The sequence below is a fragment of the Protopterus annectens genome, chromosome 9.part0 (assembly GCF_019279795.1).
Source record: "Protopterus annectens isolate FY-2018-M chromosome 9.part0, PAN1.0, whole genome shotgun sequence".
Lineage (NCBI taxonomy): Eukaryota > Metazoa > Chordata > Ceratodontiformes > Protopteridae > Protopterus > Protopterus annectens.
This window is the reverse complement of record NC_056743.1, coordinates 1,891,731,923-1,891,744,862: the sequence shown is the minus strand read 5'-3', so window position 1 is coordinate 1,891,744,862 and position 12,940 is coordinate 1,891,731,923. Positions and strand designations below refer to the sequence as shown.

The following is a 12,940-nucleotide window of genomic DNA, read 5'->3' as shown; positions in this document are numbered from 1 at the left end:
TAGATTCTGAATGGGACAGTAGGAGATTCAGTGACTGATTCTGAATGGGACAGTAGGAGATCCAGTGATGGTGGATTCTGAATGGGACAGTAGGAGATTCAGTGATGGTGGATTCTGAATGGGACAGTAGGATATTCAGTGATGCTGGATTCTGAATGGGACAGTAGGAGATTCAGTGATGGATTCTGAATGGGACAGTAGGAGATTCAGTGATGCTGGATTCTGAATGGGACAGTCAGAGATTCAGTGATACTGGATTCTGAATGGGACAGTCAGAGATTCAGTGATGATGGATTCTGAATGGGACAGTAGGAGAGTCAGTGATGATGGATTCTGAATGGGACAGTAGGAGATTCAGTGATGATGGATTCTGAATGGGACAGTAGGAGTTTCAGTAATGGATTCTGAATGGGACCGTAGGAGATTCAGTGATGCTGGATTCTGAATGGGACAGTAGGAGATTCAGTGATGATGGATTCTGAATGGGACAGTAGGAGATTCAGTGATGGATTCTGAATGGGACAGTAGGATATTCAGTGATGGATTCTGAATGGGACAGTAGGAGATCCAGTGATGGTGGATTCTGAATAGGACAGTAGGAGATTCAGTGATGGTGGATTCTGAATGGGACAGTAGGAGATTCAGTGATGATGATTCTGAATGGGACAGTAGGAGATTCAGTAATACTGGATTCTGAATGGGACAATAGGAGATTTAGTGATGTTGGATTCTGAATGGGACAGTAGGAGATTCAGTGATGCTGGATTCTGAATGGGACAGTAGGAGATTCAGTGATGATGGATTCTGAATGGGACAGTAGGAGTTTCAGTGATGGATTCTGAATGGGACCGTAGGAGATTCAGTGATGATGGATTCTGAATGGGACAGTATGAGATTCAGTGATGCTGGATTCTGAATAGGACAGTAGGAGATTCAGTGATGGTGGATTCTGAATGGGACAGTAGGAGATTCAGTGATGATGGATTCTGAATGGGACAGTAGGAGATTCAGTGATGGTGGATTCTGAATGGGACAGTAGGAGATTTAGTGATGGTGGATTCTCAATGGGACAGTAGGAGATTCAGTGATGATGGATTCTGAATGGGACAGTAGGAGATTCAGTGATGATGGATTCTGAATGGGACAGTAGGAGATTCAGTGATGATGGATTCTGAATAGGACAGTAGGAGATTCAGTGATGGATTCTGAATGGGACAGTAGGAGATTCAGTGATGGTGGATTCTGAATGGGACAGTAGGAGATTCAGTGATGATGGATTCTGAATGGGACAGTAGAAGATTCAGTGTCGGTGGATTCTGAATTGGACAGTAGGAGATTCAGTGATGGATTCTGAATGGGACAGTAGGAGATTCAGTGATGCTGGATTCTGAATGGGACAGAAGGAGATTCAGTGATGCTGGATTCTGAATGGGACAGTAGGAGATTCAGTGATGGTGGATTCTGAATGGGACAGTAGGAGATTCAGTGATGGTGGATTCTGAATGGGACAGTAGGGGATTCAGTGATGATGGATTCTGAATGGGACAGTAGGAGATTCAGTGATGATGGATACTGAATGGGACAGTAGGAGATTCAGTGATGGATTCTGAATGGGACAGTAGGAGATTCAGTGATGGTGGATTCTGAATGGGACAGTAGGAGATTCAGTGATGGTGGATTCTGAATGGGACAGTAGGGGATTCAGTGATGATGGATTCTGAATGGGACAGTAGGAGATTCAGTGATGATGGATACTGAATGGGACAGTAGGGGATTCAGTGATGATGGATTCTGAATGGGACAGTAGGAGATTCAGTGACGGTGGATTCTGAATGGGACAGTAGGAGATTCAGTGATGCTGGATTCTGAATGGGACAGTAGGAGATTCAGTGATGCTGGATTCTGAATGGGACAGTAGGCGATTCAGTGATGGTGGATTGTGAATGGGACAGTAGGAGATTCAGTGATGATGGATTCTGAATGGGACAGTAGGAGATTCAGTGATGATGGATTCTGAATGGGACAGTAGGAGATTCAGTGATGATGGATTCTGAATGGGACAGTAGGAGATTCAGTGATGATGGATTCTGAATGGGACAGTAGGAGATTCAGTGATGGTGGATTGTGAATGGGACAGTAGGAGATTCAGTGATGATGGATTCTGAATGGGACAGTAGGAGATTCAGTGATGATGGATTCTGAATGGGACAGTAGGAGATTCAGTGATGATAGATTCTGAATAGGACAGTAGGAGATCCAGTGATGGTGGATTCTGAATGGGACAGTAGGAGATTCAGTGATGATGGATTCTGAATGGGACAGTAGGAGATTCAGTGATGGTGGATTCTGAATAGGACAGTAGGAGATTCAGTGATGGATTCTGAATGGGACAGTAGGAGATTCAGTGATGCTGGATTCTGAATGGGACAGCAGGAAATTCAGTGATAGTGGATTCTGAATGGGACAGTAGGAGATTCAGTGATGATGGATTCTGAATGGGACAGTAGGAGATTCAGTGATGGTGGATTCTGAATGGGACAGTAGGAGATTCAGTGATGATGGATTCTGAATGGGACATTAGGAGATTCAGTGATGATGGATTCTGAATGGGACAGTAGGAGATTCAGTGATGGTGGATTCTGAATGGGACAGTAGGAGATTCAGTGATGATGAATTCTGAATGGGACAGTAGGAGATTCGGTGATGGTGGATTCTGAATGGGACAGTAGGAGATTCAGTGATGATGGATTCTGAATAGGACAGTAGGAGATTCAGTGATGGATTCTGAATGGGACAGTAGGAGATTCAGTGATGGTGGATTCTGAATGGGACAGTAGGAGATTCAGTGATGATGGATTCTGAATGGACAGTCAGAGATTCAGTGATGATGGATTCTGAATGGGACAGTAGGAGATTCAGTGATGATGGATTCTGAATGGGACAGTAGGAGATTCAGTGATGATGGATTCTGAATGGGACAGTAGGAGATTCAGTGATGGATTCTGAATGGGACAGAAGGAGATTCAGTGATGCTGGATTCTGAATGGGACAGTAGGAGATTCAGTGATGGATTCTGAATGGGACAGAAGGAGATTCAGTGATGCTGGATTCTGAATGGGACAGAAGGAGATTCAGTGATGCTGGATTCTGAATGAGACAGTAGGAGATCCAGTGATGCTGGATTCTGAAACCTGGAAGAGGCGAGGTATGGGGAGGAGTTTCTGAGCCTCCCCAGGAAGGTTATCCTTATCATTTGAGAATCAGTACTAATTAAGTAGGGGAATTTTGTCTCACCCAAAGTGGAATCAGACTAAAGAAGAGGAGCTAAATGAAACAGATTTAGAGTGTGAGCGGAGAGCTCTTGTCTGCCTTTAAAACTGTAAAACATCTTTGTAAAGAGAAACAGCAAAAAATAATAAATGTAGGATCTATACGTGATCTGTTATTGTGCACATTCTGTAGTTTATTTTATTTTTTACTTATTATTTGTTTACTAGCATGTAGTGGAAACTAAACAAATTGTATGCACGACTGAGGCAGGAGTTGCACAGAATTGACCTCCTGGCATAGAGTCTCCTTCAAGACTGATAACTAGTTGAAATGTTCTAAATAACGTATACTATAGTATAATTCAAGGCACTTATTAATGCTTAAAATGTTACAACTATGAAGAAATATACTCTAAACCTGAAAAAAAGACTATAGTACCTCATGGTCTCCCTTCTGCTCTGAGGTACAGTAATCTCAGTGCAATTATATATAAGTAGCAGGAGTAATGGAGAAAACCCAAAACTCAGAGGGGGCATGGAGGTAAAGCCCCCTCCACTTGAAAGAAAATAGTCTGATGGTGTTAGTTTTGACATTCTTGTGTCTCTGAAGCCGTTTCATTTTTTTTGGAGTAGCAGGACTTCAATTACAGGTCTCATCCTTATGATAAGGAGCCTTCAATGCACTTGGAATATTTTACCGAATAATGAAACAAAGCTGATAAGAATAACACTGGATGGTTACGTGCTCCAATATACAGTTAAAGGTGACAGGGAGACAGTCCTTGAATGACGGGTTCAAAACAGAAAGGATAGTACCAGTGATGGTAGAAAGCACAGAGTTTTTCAGAAAGTTCTTAAAAAGGCAGTCTAGAAGCAGGGAAGGAGACTAAGAGGAAAATATTGGAGTTGTGCTGAACAGAGTGAGAAAAGACGGAGTTCAGGAGAAAAGTAACGGCATACGATGTAGATGGAAGAAGGGAAGTGCCTCTGGGAGCCAGAGAAGGCAAAAAGGAATCTGTGCTCGATGGGATGCAATACCAGATGTGGAGTAACATGATGAGTGGATACATTAGTGTGAGTGAAAAATGCTGCACAAAGAAGGAGTGCAGCTGGATTCTTACAACTATAACTGCTGCATTATAGTTGTGGCATGAAACAATGACTGGAAAATGACAAAATCTACATACCCTGCTTTGTAAATGCAGCCAATCTATCTCTTTCTTATTCTGCAGGCAATACACATTCAGGAGTGTGTTATTTTTACTTGAAACTTTGCAGCTGAGCATACTTTTGTTCCTAAGCTCATGTCCTTAGTTCTGTAAGTGGCTTACATTTAGAAGAAGCTACATTTATGATTTCCACCATCACTGCATGTTATGTATGTTAAATGCTGTATTGTCACAGTGTAAGGAGACAGTTTACAAACTTCTTCTGGGCACGGCAAATAGATGCCTACAGCTTGACTGCAGTCTATATCCAGGTATCTTTTATTTATTTATTTTAATGACATGAAAACACTACAGCAGGAACAAGAAATTATTTCAAGCATATGGGTGGTGCACGATCAACATTGTCACCTCACAGCAACAGGTTCTCTGGTTCAATTCTCTGCTGGGGTGATTTCTGTGTGGAGTCTTTATGTCCTCCCTGCATTCACATAGCTTTCCTCCCTGTACTGTGGCTTCCTCCCACATTCCAAAGACATGCATCTGGAGCATTTCTCCACAAGCCTCTGCTGAAAACAGGCTCTGTCCTAATCAGACCTCCCCGGTCAATAAATGTTAAATAAATAAATAAAATATTACAACCTATCACCGTAACAATGAAAATTGCTACTGTCTCAAATGATTTTTTTACTTAGTGTATGCTCAAAATATGTATTACTATGTGTTCCTGTGAGCTTTTTATTACTATGTGATTTTATTTTCTCTGACTGTTTCATTAATGTTTAAAATACTTGCTGATTATTACTTACTTACTGTTTATTTACTTAATATTATGTTGTTATATGTGAAGCTTTTCTCCCCAGGCCTTCACTAGAAATTGGCAACGTGCCCAGTCAGACTCCCCCCGGTAAACGAATGTTAAATAAATAAATAAACAAACAAATAAATAAAGTGTCCGCCAGAAAACAGTGTCATCTTGTGGCTAAACATATTACACATTCACTGAACTATACAAACACACATAGTAGTTGTTGCTATATATATATATATATATATATGTCTAACACTGCCACTCAACAACTACTGCTTAAGTCAACCCCATTTGTGATCTAAAATCTACAAACCTGTTTACTGTGAGTAGCTTTGTCTCAGCATCAGCAATCATTGTATCAGTCTCACAATCTGAAAGCACAATCACTTTTACTTCAATCAAGTGATGGATGGAATGGTGTCTGACATCAATATGCTTAGTTCTTGCATTGATCTTCTCACTGGCTGCATGGGACACTAGTTCTCCAAGATCTTCAAGTAACTGCTGCAACCAAATGGCTTCATGACTGGCATAGGCAGCAGAGATCTACTCTGCCTCTGGAGAAGTCACCACTGAGATATGTTTCTTGCTGGACCAGGATACAGGACTGTTTCCTAATTTGAACAAGTAACCACTTGTAGAGCTGTGTGTGTTGAGGCAACCAATGAAGGGTCCACATATCCTGTGAGGTTTAATTCACCAATTGCTGACGACTTTAAACTCAAGCCTTTTCTGTCTTTGAGATAGCTCATAACTTTTTTATTGAATTCAAGTCTCTTTGACATGATGTACTTCAACACCTGCAGAGAAGCAACATGTCTGAACATGCAGTGGCTGAATGTGCAGAAGTGCCGCCACTGCTTGTCTGTAGTGCTCACTAGATAGAAGATCTTACTCTTCTTCCAACGTTGGGTACGCTATGTCCATGGCCGTGCTCACTCCTTTAGCCTCAGCCATGTTGAACTGTTGAAGAATTGAATCAGTTTTTGCACTCTGGCTCAACAGAAAACTGCCATCCTCCTCATGCTGTATGTTAATTCCTAGGCAGTAGGTTACCACACCAAGAACTTTAGCGCTAAGTACATTTATTAACTTAGCAATTTCATCATTCCTTTTGTAAGCAATAATCAAGTCATCCACACAGACTAACAGATACATCCATTCAGCATCTATACGTTTAGAGTATGGGCATGAATCAGCTTTGCTTCACATGAATCCTTCATCTAGCAGAACTTTGTTTACTTTTAAGCTGCTTGTTTAAAACCACACAGGGATTTTTGCAGTTGGCAAACAAGATGTTCTTCTCTACTTTTCACATATCCTTCTGGCTGTGACATGTATATCTACTGTTCCATACCTCCAGTAAGAAAAGCTGTCTTGACAGCGAGATGTTTCACAATAATTTTCTGTAAAGATGCCTCTGTCATCAGTGTTCTGAAAGTACTTTGTCAACTGGAGCAAAAGTCTCATCACAGTCTTCACCAAATTTTTGTGAGTAACCATTTGCAACTAACCTTGCCTTGCACCTACAGCCTTTCCCTTCAGAGTAACATTTCACTTTAAAACCATTTACATCCAATTACATGTTTAACTTGAGGTAGCTCTGAAAGTGTCCATGTCCGGAGGTCAATGAGTGATGTCATCTCTTCACTGGCAGCTCTAATCCACATTTGATTCTCATGTGGTGGGAGTTTTTGTATCTCTTCCCATGAATCCGGCTCAGCCTGAACTGCTGTGCGAACCATACAAGGCAAAGGTTTCGGTGGAATACCTTTATTGTTTCTTGTGGATTTTCTGACTGAAGTCATGTGGTTCAACATCTTCTTTATCAGATTTTGAATTGTCTGTAATAATTTCTATTTCTGTGTACCTTCGTTCTTTTTTTTTGACATGGATGTGTTTTTTATTCTCAGACTGAACAGTTTGTGTCAGTTCCTGAAATTCTGAACACAGAACTTTCATCAACAATCACACTTTTGCTGATTGTTACACTGTTTGTGTCTGGATGTAGAATTCTGTATCCTTTTTGAGACTCACTGTAACCTACAAGTACACCTTCCTTTCCACACGGATCCCAGTTTTTACATTTTTCTTTTGGAATGTGCACATAGGTTTTACTTCCAAAAATGATGACGTCTCAAATCTAGTTTCTTTCTGTTATATGTGTTCATATGGAGTTTTCTGTGTTGTTTTTCTTGGCAAGTGGTTATGGAGATAGCATGCAGTCATGATAGCCTCTCCCCAGTATGGGTTTGCATATCAGCATTGAAAAGCATGGTCCTTCCACTCTCACAGAGAGTCCAATTCATTCTCTCTGCAATCCCACTTTGTTCTGGTTTATATGGTACAGTGGTCTGGAACATAATTCCATGTTTTCTGAGAACGGCTTGTGTTTTGCCACTTGTATATTCAGACCCATTGTCTGTACACAGCTCTCTGGGCAGTCTGTCAAATGTATTACTTACTTGAGTTAGATACTGTTCTAACTTCACTGGCACTTCATCCTTGTTGTGCAACAGGTACAATGTTGTGTGCCTGTAGTAATAATCTATAAAACAAAAAAATACCTTTTCTTTCCTGGAGTCATGTTTTTCAGGGTCTATGACACTGGATAGAAAACTGATTTTATCAAACGGCTTTTACACTGAAAATGCCATTGATAAAAATCATTTATGTGAGATCATGGTACAGTGAAGATCAAAAAATTTGCCCTTTCCTCACTGTAGTGCGATCTCGGAGTTGGTATATAGATTTAGCGAGGGGAGAGGTGTGGGGTGGTGCATCCCCCCACAAAACCAATTTGTATCAACAGCATTTTCTGTGTAAAAGCCGTTCAATTAAATCATCTTTTGATCCAGTGTCATAATCCAGTTTTTCATTGAACCACAAAGATCTGAATGAATTAAGCCCAGAGTTCTTTGAGCTCGGCTGTTGCTCTGCTTTGGACATTAATGCAGCTGGCACATTTAATTATTTGATCACACCGGCTAATTTTTACACCACTTCCATAGTTACCCTCAACTGTTTTCTTTATTGTCTCTGGACTTCTGTGCCAAATGCAGTTTGAATGGTTTTCCTGTTTGACTGTAGTAAACATTTCACTCAAGTTCAGCTGATACACTTAGTGATTTTGGCCTTTGCAAGTAAGCAAACCCCTTTTGTGATGACACAACTATCACCTTGGAAAGTCACTACATTGCCTGAGCTTGTAAGCTTCTTCACTGACAATAGGTTACTTTCAAGATCAGGCACATACAGATCATTTGTCACATGTATCTTTCTGGTGATATTCTGCAAGCTAGGACAGTAAATAAAACTACATCTGATTCCTTCTGACTTTATTACCTGCCCATTAGCTGTGGTGATTTTTTTCTGCTTTTCTTTGATTGAGATGAGTGAAGACATTTCTATCATTGGTCATGTGACTTGTAGCTCCTGAGTCAACACACCATGCCTGCACAGATGAAGTACCACAGTCATGTGACTTGTAGCTCCTGAGTCAACACACCATGCCTGCACAGATGAAGTACCACAGTCATGTGACTTGTAGCGCCTGAGTCAACACACCATGCCTGCAAAGGTGAAGTAGCACAGTCATGTGACTCATCTGTGGGTTCTGACATTGTGACTTCATTTACACATTTCCATAAACCTTCTCTTATTAGAAGCATCCTGAGGCATTTATTCGCTTATTTATTTTACATTTGTTTATCAGGAAAGCCCAACTGGATACATTTGTTTATCAGGAAAGTCCAACTGGATACGGTTCCTTTTTCAGAGGAGGCCCAGGGAGAAAAGCTCCACATTTACAACAGGCAATTGTACAAAATATCAAAACATTACAACAGTAAAGTAACACATAGATACGGTGTAATACATACAAAGTTCCTAATACACCAATTTTACGTATCTAGACTAAGGTTTATGCACAATTCTAATAATAGAGGATACTGAGATGTCTATCTACCAAAAACGGTATGTATGTGCATAACTATGAAGAGATGATACAGGCAAATAATACTATAATAAACAGGAAATCTTGAATCACATTCACTACTGAAAGCTTTGCTGAAGAAGAGTCAGTAACATTCTTTACCATTTTTCACCTTACTTTATCTGTCGCTGTATCTTGCACTTATTTGCTTTAGCTTGTTGTATCTGGGTGCCAAGGTGTCTGGGTGTCAGGGCCCATAACCTGTTAGAAAAAGTTCTACTGGGCACAGCAAATAGAAGCATACAGCTTTATTGCAGTCTAAGCTGAGGTATGTTTATTTATTTTTATTTTTTTACTGTCATGAAGTACACACTGCAAAAGGAACAGGGAATTACATCAACATATTACTGTAAGTAAGTAGATGTTGTGGGAAGAACTAGCCAGGGAATTGTTATGTCTAGGCTTATATAGGCCCTCGGGCCGATAGCCTAGTACCAACCTATGAACCTATGAACCTATAATCATATAAGGTCTACCAGAAAACACTGCCATCTTGTGGCTAAATATATTATTACACATAACTGGGGGGGGGGGGATGTATATATACACACACACACACACACACACACACACACACACACACACATACTGGGCCATTTCTAAATCCTGAAAGCACAGAATTTTGAAATTCAAAATCTTGAAAGTTCAAAATACTGAAAACGTAAAATACTGAATTTCATAATATCGAAAAAACAGTGTACATCAAAACTTACAATATTTCAGCACAACTACATAACAAAACATATTACTCTTCTCCAACTATAAGAAGGGGGCAAGCACCCCTGCCACCCCCACACCCCCTGCTACATAAATATTTCAACTCCGATATCACATTCTACAGAGGAAAATGGCAAACATACCATTACATGCTTCATGACTACCTGTTGTAACCTTAGTCATGTTCCCTTTTAATTTGCTGTAGAACAACATAACTCATCTTAGTGTAGTAAAGTGCGATCTCTGAGTTGAATATATTTAAGTAGCAGGGGGAGAGGGGGGCTCAGAGAGGGGCTTACCCCTCTATTAATGGTTGGAGTAAACTAATATGCTTTGTCTTTTTTATTTGTTTCTCTATGTACTTCTGGTGGAGTATCGTAAATGCTGGTATCCTGTAGTTTTTTTTTCGATATTATGAAGTTCAGTATTTTGAGTTTTCAGCATTTTGAACTTTCAAGATTTTGGACTCAGTATTTTGAATTTCGAGATTATGAGCTTTCAAGATTTAGAAGTGGACCCACACACACACACACACACACACACACACACACACACACACACACACACACACACACACACACACACACACACACACACATGCACAGACACGCACAGACACTCACACACGCACACTGCACACCCACACACAGTAGTTGTTACTATAAATATATATAACAGTTTACAAATCACTCTCTGTATTTTACTGCTTCTTTTGTTATGTCATTTCACATTATTATGTTTAGCTAGGTATTGTGAGGAGACGTCCAGAAGCCCAGTATATTTTTAGATAGTGTTACTTTACAATTTCAAGTCTTCATCCATGTAGAATTGAGGAGTGTGTTTTTGTTTGTCTGAAGGCAGTGAACATATTATATCCTAGCAACGAAATCTGTATTTTTTTAAGGTAAAAACTGAAAGTCAACAATTGCGTTCAGACCAACAAGCTACAGCCACCATGACAGCACGTCCGTACAGAACAAAAGGCAATTCTAATAACTATCTACACATTGGTGTGGCCACAACTGAGATAACTCCAGGCGAAAACATCAACATTAACTTCAACTTGAAGAATGATCCAGGCATTGAGCAGAATATACAGTACTTTACTTATGTGGTAGGTGCTGAACATTGCCTTTGTTTTTTCATTGTTTTGTTCACTGATGTCTACACAACATACTAAACCTGACATATGTTGACATTTTTCAAAGCTTTATGCATACAATGTGCTGAATGTAAAACTCCTCAGATCCTGATATGTTCTCACCCAGTGTAATGCAACATCTCAAAGACCCGGCTGCTTTCTTCTAAGACAACCAGTTAGTTTTGCATAAGTACAGTCAAAGATATCTAAAGTAGCAGAGCTGACGTCCAGCAAGCCTGTCCGTGTGGGAAACACTACTACAGTGCTGCCATAATTTCCGACAGCTGCCCCACTGACCCAAAACTCTTCTGCTGGGCCACACCTCTACACTTTCTCAATTAATATGCTCCATAGACCTACCATCTTCTCCATGAAATAACATTTCTTTAAGAAAGTCTTAAACTAATACCCTTTCTAATGGATGCCTTTGCCTTTACTTCATTTATGTATTTTCTCATTCATCTTTGCATCTACCTTATATCTGTGTCTTGGCGATAATTTGCAGTTATATAATGTCTACTCATTTTTCTCTTACTTTGTGTGGATCCCAGTCCTTCTCTTTCATGTCTGTGAGGCATTTTACTACAGTTTATTAATAAAAGTACTTGTTGGTGCTATGCTTTGTCATCTTTCCTAATATAGCACCCCTTTCCTGCAGATCCCTTATTCTTCTCATAACTCTGTTGCATGTTGTCTTGCTGTCCACAAATTGAAATGTCATTCCCAATGTGGCTTTACTGCTGACCATTAGACAGAACAACTATATCAGTATCCCTTGCTTCTGTTACCTTAAACCACACACACGCAGGCATCACACTGGCCCTTGGGCCTGCCTTTCCGTGTTGTTTAACTTTGCATTATTGCCAGCTGTTATCAGGAAGTAAATTTGCTCAAACATTTGGTGTCTTCTTGTCATCTGTCCATAACTGTTTCCCCCATCTTGCAATTGTCAACAAGTCACCTGATAATATTCCATAACTCCAGTTTAATATTCATCACAAGTATGCTAATGACTTCAGCCCGTAAACAGAAAGTTTACCCCAGGGATCACTTCAATGGCTATGCTGGACAGAGGCACAGGGAACTAATCTAAGGGGGTGGCGAAAGCCAACACATTCCGGCTAGGCTTATAAATGCCTTCGGGCTGATAGCCTAGTACCTACCTATGAACCTATGAACTAAGTATGACTGGCTGTTCAGGTCATTAATATTCTCTACACAGTTCCGCCCATTCGGACCATTTTTCTGCCTTGCATCTGTTGATTGTTGAGATATTCTCTGGTTCCCAATGATCTTACATAGGATAAAATAAGTACTGGAAAATAAATGGATGATTGAGTTCCCTAAAATAGAACTCTGCTTCATAGCTTCCATCTTTGATGGAACATGTTGAATATTTTTTTAATGTTACTGACCATAGAAACAAGAATTATATGGACTTTGTCTGTTTAGTGAGCAATTCCTATGAAGCAGAGCCACTTTGTGTACAAGCCAGAAGGTAAAGGTTTGCAGAAATGAGGCGGCTCTAAGAGTATAAGAAATTGTAGGATATGTACCAAACAAATATGCTGCCCACTTGCTTTGTGAACATGCTGACTGTTACATATTTACTGAGGTATATAGAATATAGTATACATCAGAGTCATGATATATGCATGGACTCTACAATCAAAATGTATATAAATGATGATGCGGTATTCTTAAGAAGGTCAGCAAAAATATTGCAGAAAATATAGACTGTAATACAATAACACCTCACAAAGCAGTAGAATGCAAACATAAGAACCAAGATAATCTGGACACGGTGGAAGTGTATAAAGTCACGCATTATGAGATGTAGCA

At 40.0% G+C, this 12,940-nt stretch overlaps 1 protein-coding gene across 1 annotated transcript in view; it reads left to right on the top strand.

Moving 5' to 3' along the window:
* Positions 1 to 12,940, top strand: part of LOC122812307 (complement C3-like) — a 2,177,376-nt gene that overhangs the window by 638,372 nt on the left and 1,526,064 nt on the right. The window contains exon 12 of the mRNA XM_044084710.1: positions 10,862 to 11,071. Coding sequence (XP_043940645.1) covers positions 10,862 to 11,071 — 210 coding nt within the window. The remainder of the gene's footprint in view (positions 1 to 10,861; positions 11,072 to 12,940) is intronic.